A 21,774-nucleotide genomic window follows, 5' to 3' on the forward strand; every position below is an offset into this window, starting at 1 on the left:
GACAGTGGTTCTGTGGTCTTTTCTTTGGATTCTGAAACATTCAGTTGCTGGCTTCCTTCAGACTGTTGCTCAGAAAGTTGCAATTTTGGACCTACACACTGTATTTCTGTTCCCTCTTGAAATATTGAATCAGTTTCTCCAGGGGTGTCTTTGACTCTTTGTTCAAGCGTATCCAAATCTACCAGCATGCCGTCTTTCTTTACTGTCTGTGGATTTGTGAGCAGATCTTGCGTCTTGTTTTGTTTTGTAGTTTTCTTAAGTCTTAGAGTGAGCCAGCTAAGAAAGTAAGCTCTCTTCACTTTATCTTTGGTAAAGAGAGCATCAGTAAAGATCTTCATAGCTGGGGTCATTTTGTAGCTCCTCAACTCAGCCAAAGTGTCATTCTTTTCTTTTTGCAGCTGGGGGTCAATTTCTGTTCTTTCTTTTCTCTGTTTACTCTCTGCTTTTTCTAGCTCTGCTAGTTTGCTCCACAAAGGCCCCTGCAGAGGAAGCTGTTTATGCCTATATTCATCAGATCCCTCATCTAAACCCTTCAACACTTCCTCCACTGAGGCCATGGCTTTTTGACAAATGGCTCCTTCGTCCACATTTAGGCCTATCTCCACCGCAAATTTTGCTGCTTCCTCAAGCGTAATAACTTTCAGTCCGTCTGGTAGCAGATTTTTTAGAGTTTCACGCAGCTTACTGGCCAGTTCTTCCTCACTCAGACCTCTGCCCTGAATCACAGATTCTTCAGGAAGCTCCATGTACTCTTCAAGGTTCTCATCAACAAAACCAACAACTCTGTTCTCATTTCTCTCAGTGTCTAAAAGGTCAATGAGTATGAGTTTGCTGTTTGTATCCTTACAGGAAGCAAGAAGTTGTTTTTCCTTCTCCTTAAGATTTCCACAGAAAACAACTATAGCTGAAGATGCCTTGCATAAAAAGGTAAGGCATTTCTCATGTGCACTGGCATCACCCCGCAGATTGGAGAAGACCAAAGGGACTGGGAAGACATCTTTGGTGCTATCTCCAGTGGGTAGATGCCATCCAATTTCTACCAGGCCACCCGAAAGCCTTCTGGGCAGGTGCCCTCCTTCCATCCCTCTGTGGAGAAATGTTTGACAGGAAGATGTGACTCCATGTAACATATGGTTTAGCACCTGTGACTTTGACACACTGCAGCAACCAAGCCTGATAAATGTGACTAATGGCATGCATGTGCTTGCCAAATCCCCCTCTTGGATTCGCCTGCATTTATTTATGGGGTGAGATCTCCATTGGCCCTCAATCCCTCTTAAAGGCCAAAGAAGGAAGCAACTTGGTTCTTCTGGATCTTTGTTTGGAAGGACCAGTGGTATAGAAAACTGGCACTGCATCATCCGTTTGGAGATCTCTTGCTGAAGGAAAGTACTGGCAGACATATAGACAGCTGTGACTAGATCAAGAGGGTTGATGGCACACTGGCTATCTCCTTTAAAACTACTGAGCACCTTCCCGGTAGAATTGTTGTCATCATTTGTAATGAGATTCTGAAGAGACTCACACCAAGGAGTCCGGGCATCTTGCCTGAGCAGCCAAAGGCACTGGAGGAAAGCTTTTGGTAGATCAGAGGGCTCTAGAGGAGATTGGTTCCCCAGAGTCCAAGTAATAATGTCTAACATTGATGAGACATCCAGTGGTATAGTCTGGTAGGCCTCCAAGCCAAGCTCATGCAGAACCTCTGCCTGGAGATTATCCTTTGGAAATTCTAGTTTAAAAAAAAACAAAACAAAAACAATAATTTATGCTGTGGATTTGATTTTCCAATCTGGGATTAATTTACTTTTATCCATTTAAGTGCGACACAGACTTTGATAAAATAAGTAAGACAAAAAACAACTACAAAAAACTAGTCCAGTTACACAAAAATCTCCTTACTGTGCAAACGCTCCTCCTTTTTTGCTTTTATTTCTATTTAATTGTAAATTCTTTTACACTTATTTCTATTGATTTCTTTTCTTTTCTTTTCTTTTTAAGTAAAGAACATTATCCTTCAATCTCACTTTTCATTTCATTTGTGCTTTTTGAAAACAAAAAAGCAGTGTCAGCCGTAAACTGGGCATCCCTTGGTGCCTTTAACATCAGAATTTACACTTGCAAAAAAAAGGCAATTATCATTATTAACTAAACATATTGAAAAAAATAGTAATGCTGTGCTTTTATAACAGCACATTAACTCCTACCCAGGAAATTTTTAGCTCATATTGTTTGCAAAGTCTGAACAATAGGAGCCTTCTGCAACAGTCAGAACCCGCGTTAATGTCAGACAGCTTTTAATCATACCTCTGAAGATAAAACTGGACAGATTTCTTTTCAAATTAATATGTTTGTTATGAGCACCTTTTAACTTTGGCAGCTGAGAAGAAATCAGGGTTCAATAACAGTTTTTTGCAACAGTATCTCCAAAATCATTTTAGCCCCATACTGTTTTAGGTCACCAAATGAGGTTACCAAAGGTTATCAGACTGTACTATTACCTTTATGTCTCTTTGTGGGACTAATTGTAATAAGAGGTATGCATTCTTATTAAATTACATTTTACTCAAGAGGGCTCTGGTTATTTACATCAAAACACCAGATTATGCACAGTATTGGTCAAAAGTCTCATGTCATCCTTCGTTTCTTTACATTTTCTTCCAAGAAACCACGCTTACATTTTTTAAGCTGTCTTGAGCAATACTTGTCCAGGCTTTCTGAAGGTACTTCAAGGTTTTTCTTTGGACATTGACTGCTTTTTCACTTATTTTCGGTCCAGTCCTTGTACTTTACCATTTTCAAAGGAGTGATTTGTTTGTGTGTTAGCCACTTAACAATGACCTATGAATCATTCAAGCATAAAAGAGCAGCTAAATCAAGTGCTGTTTTATACATAACAGACAACTTAGCAAAGATTCAATTTCATATCTTTAGACATTTTGTTACTAATGTTTCAAGAATGTTTCAAAAATGATAATCATCTGTTTCAATATTTTAGCTGAATCTAAAATATTGGCAGACATAAAATGTTATTTGTGCACCAACAAGGTAATTCCCAACATGCTATAATAACTGAACACTTGTCATATCTCAGCATGATGTACATTAAAAAAACTGAAGAAACTGCAGGGCAGGAATCCTGGAGAACGATTCCTGACGACTTCTTCAAGAAATTACAAAAACGCTTGCCTAAGAGAGTTCAAGCTGTTTTTGAACACTAAAGGCAGTCATTCAAACACTGACTTTCAAACAATCAGAAGTGTATCTTATATGCTGCTTTTCCGTGTAAGTGTGCATATTTTTTAATAAATCATTGCACCCGTTTGCCATTTTCCAATCAAAATACAAAGAAACTAGTTCTTTAGTTATCCAGGTAAAAATCTCAATGAGATTAAAATCTAATGTCCAAGAGAGACCTGGCATCATGTCAGCAAATGACAGGTGACTAAGTTCAGTAGTGTAGATACAAAAAAAATCTTTGTAGAGCACAGGCACTGAGGCATCTAGTTTCTTTGGCGACTGTACTCACTCACTGACTTTCAAGATAGCTACACGATACCAACAGCATGTTCAAGTATTGTAAGTATGAAAAACAATGTTCAGAATGAAACACATGATAATGATGCACAAACCCCTGACAAACAAAACAGAAGAACAAAAAGGAAACATACTTTTCTTCTTGCTGCTCAGTCTTTTATGACGCTTGAGCGACATGATTGAAACTGATGAGGCTCTCTGCTCTCTTTTAAATGAGTTTTTCTTCAATGGTTCACCACATCAACATGTATGAAGTATTGACTGGAACCCTGTGTGCAAAACAAACAACAAACAATAACAGCAAAAATCATTACTGGTATGTAACCTGCAATGCAACATCTATATGGTCTAATTCCGCAAATACCACATGAGTAGGCATTGTAAAAAGCTTTGTTGTCTTAACATCAATAGGAGGGAAAATCTCAAAAGACGGATCATTTTGCAAAGTACAGAATGAACGTGGTTTGTCATGATTTCTATCGCCCCGAAATGCTTCACTGAAGCAAGACTCTCTTTCCTGTTTCATTTTTTCATTTTACTATGATAAAATTTGATCCTTGCCAAACTAAATGTGATACACTGATATAATGGCTTCGCCTCAGACAGATCTGTACAGTGTCAGAAAGATAAAGCATACTGCTCATAGCTCTTCACTGCGATATTATTGTAAAAATCTTACAGCATTAAGCTCATAACTCCTTAGATTCTGATCAGTTTGAGCGACTGCGAACGTCTGAGAGCTTGAATAGCAGCAGAATAATGGTGATATAAGATTAATAACAAACGAAGGTAATATAGTATAGCCTGCTTCATAACATAGTTTAGATAGTGGTTGTAAGGTGACATATACCAAGTGACTGCTAAGGCTAATAATCGATTACCAAGAACAATTAATAATGAATTATTTAAGTAAGCATGTAATCATCTGTTACTAAGTTTGTGATTTACATATGAGTTATATATCAGTTACAAGTAAATACAGATTTTTAAAGAGTTGTCACTCGACAGAGCATTTAGCAATATGTTACCTCATCACTGATTTACTGATTGATTGTGATTCTTATAATGCTGAATCAGCTGCAGCTCACATCAGAGAAAAGAGATTTAAGTAACAGAAGAGGAAGATCTGAAATACATTTTGGATGTAGTTGCTGCTTTTCAGCTGTACTCTTGCTATTCTCAACAGCCTAGATCCAGTTTTGTAATGCTGCTCTTCTTCCTTTATTACTCGTCATGTAGTAAGTATGCTTTTTTAATATGTAATCTCTCTTAAAGCAGGAAATATGAAGAAGTCTTTTGTTAAAGTTGTGAGAAATCCTAATTTTCTTACCAATTTCTCTTCACACGACTGCCTCTGTCCTGTAGATGTGACATGCAACCAGTTTGTCAGTGTCAGGAGCGCTCTTATACCCGTCTGTTCAGTGATAATACACAGTGATAACACATTCCTGCACCTTCATGTAATTCCACAACTACAAACTGAACATTCATTTTCATTCAGGCTCGTGGGACACATCGCCAAGTGTAAACAAGGGGCAAATAGTGATTAGTGATATAAAAATTCTTTACATGACAAGGTTGACACTTGATCTTGATAACAGCAGTGTCTTTCACAGTGCAGGGCCAGGCGAAATGTATTCACAGACACATGCCTAAAGGATTATCACTGGCCTGCAGGGGTTAGAGGCAACACTCCAGACAATGACGCACTCAGACCTTAGACATGTGTGATCTCACAGATAAGTCTATCTCATTAAGATAACCGCATAATTGTCATACTGATGCATCCGTTTATTCGTAGAAAACCACAGTTCCTGAATTTTAGTGTAGACGTCCTATCAGAAATCTCTGCCGGATGTACAAACAGTGCAACAATCAGTAGAGCATGGAGGCGATCAGCATTTTGAGTTTAATATTTTTTTCTAATTTTTAAAAGATCGTTTAGGTTTGTTGCTTTGACAATAAAAGCACAACTGATCAACTTGATCTTGATAGCAAGTAAGCGAAACCAGACATTTCATATATTTACCAAACTTGTTAGTAACACTGTCCAGGATTCTGGGTTAAAGTTGAAGCTGAATGAATGACTTGCACGTCAATAATAAGTTGTGAACAACTAATCTAACTGATTGATTGCCTAATTTTATTATTGCTCTTCTTCCTACAATGTATTAAGCATTAATTAAAAGATTACCTACATAAGAACATTATAATCAAGTAAATAGGACAAATACCAGGAAGAGGATTCATCCCAAGAAGGTCAAATATGATTTTTTATTTTTTTGTTTAACACAATTTCATAACATTTATTAAAGCAATTTGCTATGAAGTATAAACCTTTCTTTAAAAAATACCTCATTAGGAGGTAACTCTAGTATGTCTCACTATGAAGCTGTTGTTGTTCGGCTTATTAATAAGATTGCTACACACTTAACTAGAGGCTAAATTAAATTGTATGCATCCTAAATTATCAATAGCCTTTTTCTTTATAGATAAATAAATGCACGTCTGCTACAGTTACTGGAAAGGTGCAATGCACACCTGAGGGATAAGTGTTGTGCATAGGAAAAGATTACTGCTTCTCTATTTCTGTCCTGCAAAGCTCTTTAGCAGTCTTACCCTTATGTGTCAGAGACTGAGACAGTGAATTGAGTGTTTGTTCCTGATTGCTCGGACCTGTGCCTGTGTGGATTTTTATTTTTGTTCAACAGAACTGAAGACAGCAACTGTAAACGAAGAAGGCCCTAAAGGAATAGTGATCAAGATGTTGATAACCATGCTAACAGCTATGTATATGGTGGTCAAAGTGGTAGAAACGGTAAGGTGATTATAACGATAGCACTCTACTGTTCAGATCAGAAAAAGAATGATGACATTGATTATTAGCGCAAAGTAAGATGCCTTTTTTTTTCATTTATGGAGGATATCAGATATAATATAGTTAGTGTTTGTAGGTAAATGGCATTGACAACAGCTTTATAAAATAAGAATGTACATGTGGATCATGCTGCAACAGCTGGTTAGTGTAAACCACATTTATATTTACAGCTTCCAGATGTATTCAGGCAAGTTATGTTAGATTGAACTGGCAAATGCTGCCCTGTCATTGTTCTCTGTTTTCTCGTTATTCAGTGTTCACATTTAGAGCTGAGCCAGCTTTTGACCTTTGACCCATATTCATATGTCTAAGCAAAACGTCTTTTCATTTTCAGATAGGGGCGCGGTTTGCACGGGAACAGGAACCTTTGCCTTATGTGGTGTCTCAGCCTTTGCCTTGGCAGGTTCACTCAGTGTCTCTCAGCCGGAGGAGCAGCAAAGCAGATGAGGTTAGTTATAGCAAGACTGATACTGCACATCATAATGTACATTACAAACCACATCAGTTCTGCTCATATAGTTTCATTCTCTGTATGAGAAAACCGTTGGATGAAACCACATCCTCTATTCTTAGTATTTCTAGCCTGTATAAAATATCGTCATCAGATTATCATAACCTCAGGTACATTAATAGTAGTAGTATTTTTTAATCATCAGTGCTCATAAATGATCTTTTCTTATTCTTTGGTAATTAGTAAAAAGAAAGTCCAGTAGTTTCTCTTGACTTAGCATACAATGCTATAAGCTGGTCACGTCCTTTTTGTGTGCCTGAGAAGCACAGGACATAAAAGCAGAGGAATGTGTCTTAAAAAGGCAGAGATGGTTTGCCTCTAAACTCAGAAAGTAGCAGCAAAATAATATATTTTTAAAAAATAAAGTTGACTTTTGCATCAGACTCAGTTAGAGAATGCCCTTTTGGCCCTTGATGAATCAATGTCTGTGAATCAAACGATTCTAGTAGAGATAAACACCCTCTACATCTTCACAGTTCACATCTGATGTCTCCCGAAGGTTTCAGTATGTATCCCCGAATAAAGAAGCACATTTCAGTCCAAGTTGAAAGGGCGCACATCTTTCCGTAAAAGTGAAATTTTGGTTGACGGGCTTGTATTTTTCTTGTACCTTTTCTAAGGTTACTTCTGGCTAAAACCTTTATACAACTGAAACTTACAAATACATCGAGGAAAAATAGCTGGAGTGCTAAATGTGAGCACAAGTACTTAAATGAAAAGGTGCAACAGTCATACTCAAGAAGCAGCTCTATACCCTTATGTGCTACGGTTTAAATTCAGCAGACCTCATAGACAAGGTTATAAAGCCAACATGTGGGACTGAACATAGGCACGAAACACACAGCCAAATTGGCAGGTAGGCATGATAAGCTGGTCTGGTTCTCAGACTCTGGATTCCCTGCCGCTGCTCCGTTTGAGCTATAATCCCAATCAAGGGGATTTGTGTTTGAGGTCATTACTGTGAATGTACATAGAAAGAAAGCACAGTCACAGACACACATGTACTTTGGCCATTAGTTCCTTAACTGTGGAACATACTTTGCCGTTTAGTATTTTAGTAGTTTTGCATATGTTTAACTCTGAATGTCAGCCAGAGAAGATAGCACTACTGATTATTCTTACACATAATCTGTATCTGTTACATCTTGTGCACTAAACCGATACTTACTCTTCTTCCTGTGTGTGCCTGCACATCTATTAAGGCTGTTCTGTTTCTGTTACAGTATGATGGCCTCAGGAGAAACAGCATAGGCGTGTATAGAAAGAGTAAGTAACATTTGTAGGTAAATATTTTAAATGCAGGCTATTATTCTGCTGGCCCTGGAAAAGTTGTTCTGAATAACAATGAAATCCGATTTAAAAAGATTTTTTTCAGAAAAATAGCCTGCTTCAATAAAGGCTAATATATAAAACGTGCTTGAACTCAATCATTGCTACAGAGTTTCTCTACATGGCTATTTCCTCTACCTCCCTGGCTATTCCCTGTATCCTGTCGTGTTCAGACTCCAATGCCAGTAACGGGACATGCGCAGTGCCTGCTGTTCCTCCGCTCAGCCCTGTTGAAGTTGAGAAGGCCGCCTCTACCATCCAGAACCATTTCAGGAAATTCCAGCAGAAGAAACACAAGAACGGCAAATAGATGGACAGACCAGGAGAGTCTTACTACTCCAGCAAGTCTGAGAGACAATAGCAAGCAAGCTGTGATTTCATGTGATTTCATCAAAGGCTAGATGAACGCTGTGATGTCACTATTACATTCATATGAACACTTATATTCAAATATACATACATTTAAACTTAGTAGAGGTCCCAAGATTAGTAATCCAGATTAACATACAGCAGCCTACATCTCACACAACGCTTATGAAACCATATTTAAATTTCTATGTGAACAATAAATGTGAATATTCAGTAAATCTGAATGAACAGATTTGCTGTGCTGTGATGACAGAGTGATTTTAAGAGTGCGTGAGTGAGTTGTTATTCTGTAATTTATATATGACTGTTGTTTCCTGTATATAAATGTGTGGAAAAACACTGATGTCCCTTAAGAACCCCCCCCCCCCAGTCCATTTCAATAAACTCATCATCAGATTATGTTGTTTCACTGCCCTCTAGTGTTTAGAGGAATTTCTGCCTCACAATGTGTATGAATTTTAAGGTGCTTATTTAATTTGATGTTTTTAAAGGTTTAAAAATATATTAAAAGTTTGCAAAACACAATTAAAGTTATCAACAGAAAACAAAGGAACAAGTGACTTTATGTTCAAAACCTCTATCTAATGAGTTTGGGCGTGGCCAACCTGCTGTTTAGGATGTCACTATATCAAGTTTTCCTTACGCGTGACCAAATTAGTGCAATATTGTGATGATCTATTATGATTTTCTTTTTAAAATGGAGATTTGCATTTAAAATACATAACCATTTCTTGTTTGTACACAACTGTACAAAAGCTACACAAAAAGGGGCAGTTATTATATGTAGTAATGTGAAAATGTTCAAATTCATCAAACTGAATGTTCACTTCAGGCCAAAGTGATCTTCAGGCCAGCGATGCTGCCAGCTGGCCAGTCCACTCCTGATTGTGTTGAAGACGTATGATCTGACACAACAATAGAGCCAGACCGTATGTTAATGCAAAACCAATTTATATGAAAAGATGACGTGAAGAGTCGATGTGCAGTCAAACCTGAGTCCCACATCAGAAGAAGAGGAAATCCTGATAGAGAAGCAGAGGAATCGCCAATACTTCTGGAAAAACAGGTAGGTTATTCTGGTGTTCATTGGTATCGGACAAATCTTGTCAACACCACTACCAACTCTCAAAAACAACAAAAACATGTTCACTTTGAATAAGAAACAGGAGCAAAACAGGAGCTTTCCTCTGGTGTAAATAGCACTTGTAGAAAAATGAGCCACAGGCTGTTGCATCCAGCAAAAGGCTAAGTTGTTGTCAAAGAGCTAGTTTAAGTCAATGAAAGCAGACACTAATGTGATGAGCTTCTGTCAGCGTGGCTGCCCTGAGGTGAACTTAACCTTAGTGTGATTGCTTTTCTGCACATGAGATGTGATTGTATGCTGTTTCTGTGTGTCTCCTGGAGAAATTATGGTTTTAAGGCGGAAGTGCATTGCACTGCCCATCTACCCGCAGAGAGCGTCTGTTGTCAGATTGGGGCAATGTCAAAAATATGTGGTTTAGCTCGTCTTTCGACTCTTGCTTGTGCTCTTGTTGGTCCATCAGCAAGCTGTGGAGAGGAGCTGTAAGTTATAACATGCAAAGAGCTGAAGTGAAACCAAATGTTAAAAACAATGAAAAGTATCTACGGTCTGTGCTTTTCATTCTGTATTTTTTATCTTTGTGTTTTTTTGTTTTGTTTTGTCAATCCCTTCTCTGCTCTGGCCAATCAGCATTCGACCAACGTACAGCATCATAGACAATGAGCAGCCAAATACCTCCACAAACGATGAAGTGCAATTGCATAAATAAAACATGAAGGAATCAGTGACAATGCTGAATATTAGGCTGGTCAGTTTCCCAGGTTTGAAACCTATAGCAGATTTCATACTGAGAAATGAAGTTCACCCAGAACATGTCAGTAGTCTACCACAGAGTCAACCCAGAGAGACAACTATGAATAAATCCTTCTGGTTGGATGGTGCTTACATTTATTATTAACATGAAAACACTAAAATTGTTCAAGTCTGTCAAAAACTTGTTGAAAAACTTCTATTAAAAAAATTAGATTGTTATTTATTAGGCAAACAAACAGAATTTATGCTTTTATATCCAAATTTGAGCCTGTTCGCTTTAGGAGTCAGAAATTAAGCATCTTAATAAAAAATTATAATGTAATTGACTATATTTTTAATCATATTTTTATTTAAGATTAAATATGACAATTTATAGATAAGAACAAAAATTATATTTTAGTATCAAAAATATCATTTTAATTAAAGAGCTTGAGGGTACTGGTGGATTAATGTTTACATAATTTAAAAGAAAGTACTTTTAAATGGTCAGATTTTAATTGTGTGACATAAACCTTACATTGGGAAATGTATAAGGTAAATCTTGTACATTTTTTAAGCACTACACATTAGTCAAAGAGCAGTACTGGCTGTAAAAGCTAACATGCATGACTCCATATAGTTTAAAGGGGCTGTATGGAGATGCTGAAGGGAATAAGCATTTAAGTATACTTAGATATCAGGAAAGTAATTACTCAGGAACTGCAAAGTTTTCCAAATAATAATAATTACTTGTTCAGAGCAACATAAAAGCCAATCATATTACCTTGCTGTGTTTATTTTTTTTCGAATTAAGTTGGCTGAAAAAGACGATTCAACAACTTGGGCAGTCTTAAAAAAAAGTTTTATAGGCTATATTTCGTCTATAATAAAAAAAATTGTACTTTTCACCTCATTTCAAACTCCTTGGTTCTCTGGAAAGCTGAAGACAATTTACAATTTATAGTAATGTTTCTACTACTAGTTTACATGAGACAAAAGAGCACAGATTTCTCCAGGCTTGGTTCACATTTGACCTTTTTCACACATGTCTTGGGGCTTTGCAAAGGTTAAATTTGTCTGTTAACCTCCTCTACCCAGAACAGCATACATGTCCCCATGGCTGTAAAATTCACACTTCTTATGATTTTTTTTGTTAAACTAAAGAAATGCTTAAGATTCAACATTCAACAGCAAATCGCCAATAAACAATATCATCACAGTTTATAAAAAGATAGCTTTATTGCACAAGGTGTTGAGTACTCTTTTTTTCCGTTTTTGTTTTGTTTTCATAGAAAAGAAAATGTAGAGTTAAACGCAAGCAATTGCAAATTGAAGCAATGTTTCCCCATAAAAGTTTAAGGAACAACCTCTAAATTTTGAAAATGGTTTCAGTAATCCCCTTTTAAATTGGTCAATTCACCATTTTCCCTTTTCTTTTATAACCAGCAAAATTTTCAGTACATGCAATGCTGCTCCCCTCCCCACAAACGTGGATTAATAATTTATTAATAATTAAAAAAAAAAGCAAACTCTAAATTCTGTGACAAAGTAAAAACAAACTAAATTACAATAATATTAAAAAATCAACAAAACAAAAAAAGGAGACAACTCAACCAAATGCCCTGTAAAAGAAGAAAACAATATATTATTTTTAATTATGCATGGTCCACTCTGACACGTTTTAACTGGTCCATAAATCAAGATAAAGCGGTGTCTGTATAATTTTATAGTTTTGCCGTTAAGTCTTCTTCTGTTTCATTACAATAGCTTCAGTTCAAAGTTTACATTGTGCCCTGGTTTCTAGTGAAGATGTCGAAAATAGTACTCATTTATACAAAACACTTTCCTATGTACACAAGTCTTCTATTGTGGAGTAAAACATAAGCTGTATAAGTGGACAACGGGGAACAGTGGGGTGGAGACGGGGTTCTGATTGACTGGCAGATGGGGAAAACGTTGGGGAAGTGGAAAGTGTGAAGTTGGCCTTACAAACACAGGCAAAGTCAGTTTGAAAGTATGTTGTTGTATTTTAAGGAAAAATCCACCCCAGATGTTTCGTAAGCTGAAAAGCTGTCCAAATATAATAAGAGAAATAAGAATAAAAAATGAGGACCACTTTATCCAGTGGATTGTTTTTTTTCCCTTAATAAATGTTAGTGATTTTATCTTTCTTATACTCGCTATTTGATACATAAACTTCTAAAACTGATGTATTGTTATTAATACTAAAATGGAAATTTGAGTATGGTTAGCATTTTGCTTACTATGTGAGTATGCTTTGTAAAATGCATTGAAAGCAATTCAGTGTTCATATGTTTGGGTGGACAAAAAAATAAAGAACATCTGCTATAAAGTATCAAAATAAGCTAAATGTTGAAACACATATTAAAATGTTACATTTATGTCTTCCTACAATTCTGGAAACGTTGATTTATAATTAACCGCAATCACCAAATGTTTGGAGGGTGGAATTTTCTTTAAAGACAGACATTACATTTACTTTAAGCAAACTGACAGAAGATCGGTGTTATACGGTAGAAGCAACTTCACTGAAGAACTGGGGAAAGCAGGTTGGACAGAACTTTATTTCATCATTCCAACCAATATCCATACAACTGGAGTAAGGAAGCCCCTGGTTGTGAAAGCAGGCCTGCCCCATTCCCAAACTCTTGTTTTTCTGAAGACAAGTATTTGCATAACTTGAAACATAAAAGCTAAAAGAAAAGGCATCGTAACCATTAGCAACAAAAATTAAAAATACATATCTCTCCTGGCTAGTTTTCAAACAAAAGGGAGCATGGATACATTTAGAAGCAGTTTTAAAAGCCGCTGTGTGGTATGCTCATTGGCCTGCACTCCTGGAGTTTGGGAATGACTTGCTGTGACACAGGTAGGAAACAGAAATACTTGTTGGTTGGTTGTTGTCATTAATTATAATTATAGGTAATGGCATTGAGTTTGTGAACACACCTTCAGAAGGTACAATACAACATAATACAAGATTCTCACTGTATAGACTGTCCTCGTTATACTGTTTTCTTTTTCAACACCACACTTTCTGCACTGAGCCATAGACCACAGGTAACCAGCGACACAATCTCACACTATAATTTGACTTTACTGTGCTTGTCCTTTCAGCTGCTTCCTGCTGCACAGGCAGTACAGATTTGAACATTTACAAAATCACAAGGGGTTCAAACCTCAGTTTCACCACTTAATTTTCTTTCACACAACTTCCTTTCGCTCTAAGATCTTCTGCCCATGGTTGTGCTACCCGTTTAAACTTCCCTCTTCTTTTTCCTTCTTCTCTTCTGGCAATTTTTTCACTCTGAGCGATTGTCTTGTGATCTTTTATATATATTTTCAATTAGAACGGCTTTTATATTTCTCTGCATTTTTTTTTCAATATTCATATATTTGCTATATATTTGAATAGAAATATATATGTACATACTTTTGAAAACAAACATATATCTTTTTCTTTTTTCTATTGCGAGAGCCCTGATGTTATGTTCGACCACTGAAAAACATGTGGAGCAACTCTTCTTTTTTTTTGGAACGATCTTTGTTATGGGATTAAGCTTTGGGAGAAGAACTAATAGTAATTTAAAAAAAAAGATACAGTACCATGCATAAAGCTAAAAATAATTTCAGCAAGGTGGAGGGACTTGAAAATACTCCTTTTAGTTTCAAAGACCACTTATTTTTGAAGAAAAATCTCTCTGCTACTTCACATTATATTGACACTCGATCCCTCTGATTATACTCTTAAACATTACTGTCTGTTTATAAATTCAAGACTATGCAAATATGATTTTTCTTCATAAATCTCCATAAATTTGCTGCGACTTGCTTCTCATTCAAGCTGACACTACACATCAAATAGCATTTCTGCCCGTCTGTGCATATTAGACCTCTTCTCTCAGTCAGTCTGTCTCTTTGACCTGCCAGTAAGCTAGCAGTAGATCACAGTGACACTGTATGGATATGATGGTGGACCGGGTGGGTAAAGGTGAAAATGGGAAAGGACAGAAAGGGAGGAAAAGGGCACAGGTAAAATGGCTTAAAACAAAAAACATAATGGATATTGTGGCGCCATGATGAATCATATAATGGTCGCTTCCTTCTTGAGGAAGTTTAAGAGAAAAAGAGGGACCTAGTTCTTATAATCTGTAATAGCTCTCTTCTGAACCCACTTCTTTTCCTGTGTTTTTCATTTCCTAAGCCATGTCGTCAATCACAAAACAAAGTTCAAAATGCTGGACCGAATTAGGGTTGTTGCGTTACATCATCAGCATCGACCCATTATCCCCTTTCACAGGTACAAAATGAACATTTGTCAGTTTTGACACAGATGTCTGCCCAAGAGGTCAGCATACAGACTGATTTTAAAAAGGTCCATCGTTGGTGTGCCTGCCACATGCATACATTTATATACACACATATACACCCGCGCAAACACGCTTGCACACACACACGCACGCACGCAGGCTGTTGAAGGTTTCTGTTACTTGGATCCATTCTAATTTTCTCTTAGTGCACATGAGATTATATTTCCATCATCTGAAAATAAACAGAAAACTGATTAAAAAGAAAAAGTTTGGATTCATCTTGCACTTCATGATGCTTGAATTTTTTTTCCCATCTTCTCTGCGTTGAGTCTGTTTATAAAAGCATCAATTAAGACCACTATGCTGTATCATCCATTGCATGTATATGAAAATCCCTTTGTCTCAAATCTGATATTGAGACGACAGTCCGTCCACTGCCTCTAATGTACGAATCCAGGATGGAGTAATCTTTCAGAGCCAGTGTAACACCAAGGTTGGTGGTTAATGCATACAGTAAAGCATCCTGCCATGGCACAATGCTGTGATATGAGCTCCTTTCCATCAGAGGCCAAAGAAAAGCAACATTTTTAAAAACCTAAAAATCTTAATACACATCTCTCTGAAACTCAAGCAACCTGGTTCATTCTACAGCTGTCTTGATCCAGAAAACAAGACAGTGCACGTGGAAAGCATTTTGTGCATAAGTACTGTGTCTTTGCCAGAAAATCAAAATATAGAGTGAACAAATGTAAATAAATCATCTATGTTTTGGCAAGGATGTTTCCCAGGGTGGTGAAGTAAGAGATAAAAATGACACAATAATAATCAGGCAGAAAGAAAGGCAAACCCCTGTGCTGTGGAGACCCAACTCTGACCCCATCATATAATATTGTCAGTGGGAACCCAACCAGCCCCCTGCAGCCTGGCACAGCACAGGCACTGACGGGTAAGCTGTGCATCTGTATGTTCCTCACCCCAATTTTTCATAGAGGCTCTAGGCAAGCGATGGCTTGACCAGCATTCAATGAAGAGTTACAGTGACAGGCCGCAGTGATGGCAGGCTACACCAGTGTGTAGGACTTGGAGTAGGCCCCCGCCCCTCCATCCCTTTGCTTCTGTAGTCTGCCTAAGCCCGAGGAGCTGCTCTCCAGGAGAGAGTCTCTGGATCCTCCCATCTTGGAGGAAGATGAAGAGGCACCTCCAGGGGTCCCTCCTGTGGCCCCTACTGCTCCACCTCCACCGGAGGATGATGATACCCCAGAAGCCGCAGCAGAAGCAGCAGCTGCTGCTGCACTCTGGGCCCCTGCAGCAGAGGAGCCAGGCATTGTGAGAGTCCTCTGGGGAAGTGTGGAGCTGCTAGAGCTAGCAGATGCCCCTCCACTCCCACTGCCACCACCACCGCCTCCTGTTGCCCCTCCCGAGGAAGCCCCAGAGGATGTGAGATTGGACAGACCAGAGTGGCCCATGGTTAGGGCCTGCTGTTTTGCAGAGTCCATAGTCACATGACGGCCCTGGGTGTGGTATGCACGTTGGGCCAGGCCACGAATAGAGGCTTCACGTGGTGGGACCACTGGACACGGGTCATGACGCTCTGCCTGCTTTCGAAAAAAGGGATCTGACTTCATGTAGAGGGGTAGGTTGCAGTAGTCACCTGGAAGGGAAAAGTAAAATTTATCATCACTGCACAAGCTTATAGGATGTAATGGATATTATACTGTGCACCACAATACTTGCTATAAACTCATCTAATAATCAGAATACATGCACACTGTCTACAGTCTACAGTACATAGAAAACATTTACTTAGATGAAGTCTGATTTTCACAATACAATTTTAAGCCCTTGGCCACACTTTGTAAACTTGTTTTCAATTTAAAAATCCTAAGAAACAAAAAAGAATCATGCTTAGAGGTGACGACTCACTCTTGGCGCGATGCGGAATGGGAACAGCTACATTCTTGCCACGGTCATAGTCTTGGGGTTTAGGTGGCGAGGCAGTAAAACGGCAGATGCCGGGCTCTGACGGTGTGCTCATGGACGTCATGCTGTCTGCATTGTCGTTGGTACCTGTAGTCATCTGATCAGATGAGCTGTCAGAAATAAAGCACTCTGTAATCTCAAATTTAGCATGTTGCAGGTGTTCCTCCAGCTTGGCATGCTCATATGCTCTTGCCAGCTCCTCGTAGGTGGAGGAGGCACTCTCTGTTGACACCATGCTGTTGCGCCCTTTATCTGTGCAAAAAAATAAGGAAAGGAAATGAAGGCAAGCCCCTTTCATCCAGGTTTATAAACGCTGCTGAGATGTAGCCTACTGCAAAATCACATTTGCTTCCTGCAGATAAATAGCCTTAATTGTATGTACATGTTAATGGCTGTAAGTGTCATTTCACCCATGTACCAACCTGTGTCCTGCGAGAGGCTGGCACTGTAGCTGTCACTCTCTGTGACAGTGATGCCATGCTGGGAGCCAACTGTGCGCCAGTCTGAGGTGAGAGTACGGGCTGGCGTAGAGGCCTGGCACTTGGTCAGAGTCCACTGACTAGAGTAGCGGTTCCTGATGCTGTGGGCTGACTTAACACTCTTCCTTGACACTGGATCTGATGGTAAATGGATGAAGAAATAAGAAGGGTTGGCATATGCACACTGGATGTTCACAGCCGGAAAAAATCAACAAGAATTTAAAAATAAGAAAGACTGGTCTTCATATTTTGGTCCAGAGTACATCTGAATCATTCATAAAAAAAATAATACTAATAACTCAATTGAATTGAGCAGAAATGTTGCTTTAATCAGTTTAAACATTTAATGATATAATGGGGAGTGAGGAGTAAAAGCACATACTGGTTCCTGGCCGGATGTCAGACATGTCAATCAAAGGGCCAGTGTTCTGGATGAGGGCAGGATGATGGACAGACACACCAGTGCAAAAGCTCTGAGGGTTCCCAGTTTGGTTAAACTCTGTGTCTGTCACAGGGATAGTGGCCTTGTCCTCACCTATGACAGGCAGAAATATTGTGTGTCAACAAAATAACAAATAGCCTAACACCGCATTTCATGTCACGGTCATCGATCCGGTCCTCGGTGTAGATGTGTGAACATATGCGACAAGTCTGTCTTTCTCTCTCTTCCTCTCACCGATTTGCTTGATGCCTTCTTTGTCCTCAATTAGCAGCTGCACTCTGGGGATGTCGATGTGTAGCCGTGGGCCCTGAGGAGGCCCTTTAACCGGGGTGTCGAAGCTGCGGTTGTTTTTACTAATTCATAGATACAAGACAAGCACACGCAAACATGCATAGTTTGAAGAAAATGGGAAAAAAGTTGATTTTTGAGTGGATTTTAGGTTACGCTTAATAATATTTCAAGCTTATTTTGTGAGAATACATTCCAGTCTTACCTGATTAGCATCTCTGCTAAGCTTTTGGCATCTAAAGAGAACAGAGGATATGCCAATTTTTTATTTTTTTTTGACAAACAAATATTCTTAGAATAAATGCTCTGCAGGCTGAATGTAATATTCTCTCTCAGTTTCACCACTTATCTCCTCTCTTCTAATTTCTTCTCTCACCTCTCAGTCTCTTTAGTCTCTTTTCTTTGCGTTTCTTGCGAATGATGAAGAGCAACGCAACACCAAGTGTGACCAAGATCACAGGACAGCCAATGGAAAACAGCTTCTTGACATCGTCGTTCTTCTCCAGAGGGGATTTAATTGGCGGTATTGTGCCTGTGGAGATTAAGAGTTAATGTGCTTTCATAAGAAAATATCATAAGGTACCAATTTTAATGGATTTATCATTAAAACAATGCCATTTATCCAAAGTAAATGGCAAATGAAGATCATCTTGTACTCACTGCCATCATAGTCTAGAGTGGCAAACTGGGAGCTCTGGTTACCGCAGCCGGCACTGTTACAAGCTTTCATCTTCAACTCATACCAGGTGGCCTCACGCAGCTCTGCCAGGAACACATCTGTGGTGGCGTTGGTGCGCACATTCTGCCATGTCCAAGTGCCTGCACGAGTGCACACGACTCTTAATTACGATCAAGTTTTTTTCAAGCAAAAATAATATATATGTCTAAATTTGGTCATTTGTCCACTGAATTTATATCAGAACATCTCCAGTATTACCAAAAAATGAAAAAGGAGCCACTCACCTTTCGGTCTAAATTCTAGCGTGACAGCTGTGATCGGACAGCCTCCACTGGCCCAGCCTTGCAAGTTGAGGCGAGCATGGCTAGAGTTAATGTGGGTGAAGACAGGCTGGTCTTTGTTGAACTGGGGTTCTGTAAAGGCAGCAAAGGTTTGATGCAGAATATGCTCAGAATATTAAAACAATATTTGCTATGGCATTTCACAGGTAATATGGTTAACACAGGTCATCTTTAGCACACAACATTCAGTTAAATAAACTAAATAATATATTGATGCAGTTACAGCAAAAACTGAAGCAGCAAATTTTAGTATTGTATGTAATATGTTTGTATAATCTCTAAGAGGTTAAATATGCATTTTGCAATTCTTTGTTAGTTAGAAAAGAGCATTAGTGTGGCAACAACAATGACTACCAAATTTGGAACTGGTCTGCACTATAAGAAGTTTAATGACAGCATAAGCCAAATATGTTCAGTATACAGCACACCATCCTGCTGGTCAGTCATATCACTGACCATAAAACAAACCTTTTCCACTGCATTTTGAAAGCATTGTACATTAATTTAAAGCCTTACTAATGACACGTAACCTTGGTCTGGAGCCATTTGTAAATTAAAAAGCATTAAATGTATCAAATGTTTAAATTCTGATATTCAATATTGAAACTAATTTGATATCATTTGAATAGACTGAAGCGTAGATGAAAGAAAATAACCCTCCTGTAATACAACACATAATCTATTCGTAGATAATCTATTCATTCACATTTTTGAAAAGTCAATTAAAATTTTGAGATTGTGGAAAAGGTACATTTAAAGGTGCATTAAACACTTTCAGTTGACTTTTTTTGTTGACCTCCTCACATGTGACCTGCTGTATTTTCTGAGTGTTATCTAGAACCCCTTTTCAAAAAAAATTGTATTGTATAAAAATATGTTTCTTTTACTTGTCTGCTGTATATATTGTTTAAAGTCCTTTTTGCCACCTTCTCACCTCGCCCGTGAGTCTTTGCCTCAATGATCTCGCTGATACGTCCGGCACCGACGCTGTTCTTGGCAGCCAGCTTGACTTTGTACCAGGTCCCACAGCGCAGGTTGTCCAATTTGAAAGAGCGCTCGCTAGAACTGATGAAAACATCTTTCCATTCCTCTGTGTTGTCTACAGAGTACTGCAGAACAAAACCTGCATAAGAAATGAGACATGCACAAAATAATAATTAGTTTTTTCTCAGTTTGACGCAAATCCCTCACTAATATAAAGTCTACTGAACTTTCAGACATTGGTACCACTGCTGGCCACTAGATGGCAATGCATGATTGCACTTCCCTTGTCCAGTTAAGCCCCAATTGGAGGATGGTGTAGCTGCTCTCTGTCTATGCCGCCATTAGTTACCTACAAACCCCAAGACTGGGATGGCGCTGACTGAGCATCTATGCAAATGAGGGCATGCAATATGGTGACTGTTTTTATAATCGGCTGCCTTGAAGAGCCAACTCCCTCCCACTCTGAGACACCTTCCATCTAATCCTCTGTCTGTCTTTCCTTCTGCCTGTATATGATTACGCATATATGACTGTCTCACTCTGAGTGTTTCCTTGTACTCTTTGTACCATCTTCATTTCCTTACTCTCTCTCTTTCTCTAACAGATGGTGCGATGGAGTCCAAAACGTTAAAAAGGGTTAACATGCAGATCGAGCAGTGTCTGTAAGTTTTATAGTCACCCTCGGTCTGTCACAGAACAGAAGAGGACACAGCAGAACATAACAGAAGATAGCACAGGGAACAGTACAGAACAGCACAACAACAGGCTAGAAGAACACTATGACTGACTGCTGTTATACAGAATATAAGATTCTCAGTGAATGAAACCAGTCTGCAACATTTGGTGATTCATCTATTTAGAAATTATTTTAATTTTACACAAGCTGAAAATGGCTTTATTAGTGCACACTAGCATGTTTTATCTGAAAGGGAATCATATACAGACATCAGGGCAGTGATAATGCAAAACAGGTGCGTGACAAGGAACTACTGCTGACAATGAGCCGATGGCTTTAGCGACGGGACATTCCGCTATCACACAAGTTGTACAGAAAAGATTTATGGACATATAAGACTAGATGCTGTATGCAAATACTGGCACTATTTGAATACCAAGCTGCACATCCAGTAGAAGCTGTTTAAGTTTATGCTTTACATCCTGTTTCGGTTTTGCATAATGCATGCACGCAAGAGTCTTTCTTGGGTCATCCTGGCAGCACGGTTTCCAAAAGGAGTATATTCTATTCAGTTTTGGAGGCCTTCATGTGCTGATTACAAGAAGCTATTACTAAATGTTGTCTACTGAAATTTCTCTGGTTTTATTTGTTTGTTTTCATTGTCATTTATTCAGTAATCAGATAAGGTAGAATAGCGGCTTTACCAAAACCATATATGGTGCTTGAGCGTGTCATATAGAGCAGTAATAAGTTAAACTGCCACAGCCTGACTAAAGAGAGAGACCCAGTCACGCACACTGTGGCCATAGGTCAATACAGACACTACCAATAATGCCAGGAAGGAGACAAGCTGAGGCAAGACAAACATGTCAGCTATAGACAAGAGGAAAGTAATGTGAGTACACAGGAGGAGAGACAGATATACAGCTTTCCTCTGAAAAATTATGCACCTCTTATAGAGCTGCCGCCATTGTCTCCTGGTATCCAAGCCAGAGTGATGGAGGAGGTGGAGGTGGTAGAGACGGTTAGACGCGGCTGGTCTGGAGGTACTGAGGATGAGGCACAGAATCTTATAATACCATGACTTATATTATCAAAGACATACTTATGATGAGTTATGTATTCATTTTGGCAAATCGT

At 38.6% G+C, this 21,774-nt stretch overlaps 2 protein-coding genes across 4 annotated transcripts in view; one reads left to right on the forward strand and one right to left on the reverse strand.

Annotated features, from left to right (window-relative positions):
* Positions 1-5,521: 5,521 nt before the first annotated feature.
* LOC120443487 lies at positions 5,522-8,979 on the forward strand. Of its 3 annotated transcripts, XM_039622284.1 has the most exons (6): positions 5,522-5,532; positions 5,711-5,793; positions 6,246-6,352; positions 6,747-6,860; positions 8,147-8,189; positions 8,363-8,979. In XM_039622284.1, exons 3-6 carry the CDS (start codon positions 6,299-6,301, stop codon positions 8,560-8,562), a joined length of 411 nt encoding a protein of 136 aa, XP_039478218.1. In that variant the 5' UTR covers positions 5,522-5,532; positions 5,711-5,793; positions 6,246-6,298; the 3' UTR covers positions 8,563-8,979. The 3 variants fall into 3 exon arrangements, with proteins under 3 accessions (XP_039478218.1, XP_039478217.1, XP_039478219.1); XM_039622283.1 differs by lacking the exons at positions 5,522-5,532; positions 5,711-5,793 and having other exon boundaries at positions 6,233-6,352; XM_039622285.1 differs by lacking the exons at positions 5,522-5,532; positions 5,711-5,793 and having other exon boundaries at positions 6,233-6,352; positions 8,426-8,979.
* A 2,669-nt stretch (positions 8,980-11,648) lies between these two features.
* Positions 11,649-21,774, reverse strand: part of LOC116314750 (Down syndrome cell adhesion molecule-like protein 1 homolog) — an 88,873-nt gene continuing 78,747 nt past the window's right edge. Inside the window, exons 24-34 of the mRNA XM_039622218.1 lie at positions 21,585-21,683; positions 19,909-20,097; positions 18,918-19,046; positions 18,615-18,773; positions 18,331-18,486; positions 18,160-18,190; positions 17,901-18,019; positions 17,607-17,759; positions 17,168-17,362; positions 16,689-16,997; positions 11,649-16,416 (exon numbers count right to left, since the gene is read on the reverse strand). Coding sequence (XP_039478152.1) covers positions 15,827-16,416; positions 16,689-16,997; positions 17,168-17,362; positions 17,607-17,759; positions 17,901-18,019; positions 18,160-18,190; positions 18,331-18,486; positions 18,615-18,773; positions 18,918-19,046; positions 19,909-20,097; positions 21,585-21,683 — 2,129 coding nt within the window. The 3' untranslated portion in view covers positions 11,649-15,826. The remainder of the gene's footprint in view (positions 16,417-16,688; positions 16,998-17,167; positions 17,363-17,606; positions 17,760-17,900; positions 18,020-18,159; positions 18,191-18,330; positions 18,487-18,614; positions 18,774-18,917; positions 19,047-19,908; positions 20,098-21,584; positions 21,684-21,774) is intronic.

Source organism: Oreochromis aureus, linkage group 14 (assembly GCF_013358895.1).
Source record: "Oreochromis aureus strain Israel breed Guangdong linkage group 14, ZZ_aureus, whole genome shotgun sequence".
Lineage (NCBI taxonomy): Eukaryota > Metazoa > Chordata > Actinopteri > Cichliformes > Cichlidae > Oreochromis > Oreochromis aureus.

Coding starts and splice junctions, on each gene's coding strand:
- LOC120443487 (XM_039622284.1), top strand. CDS start 6,299: ATGTTGATAACCATGCTAACAGCTATGTATATGGTGGTCAAAGTGGTA. Junction 6,353..6,746: donor TGGTCAAAGTGGTAGAAACG/GTAAGGTGATTA, acceptor TTTCATTTTCAG/ATAGGGGCGCGGTTTGCACG. Junction 8,190..8,362: donor CATAGGCGTGTATAGAAAGA/GTAAGTAACATT, acceptor TCATTGCTACAG/AGTTTCTCTACATGGCTATT.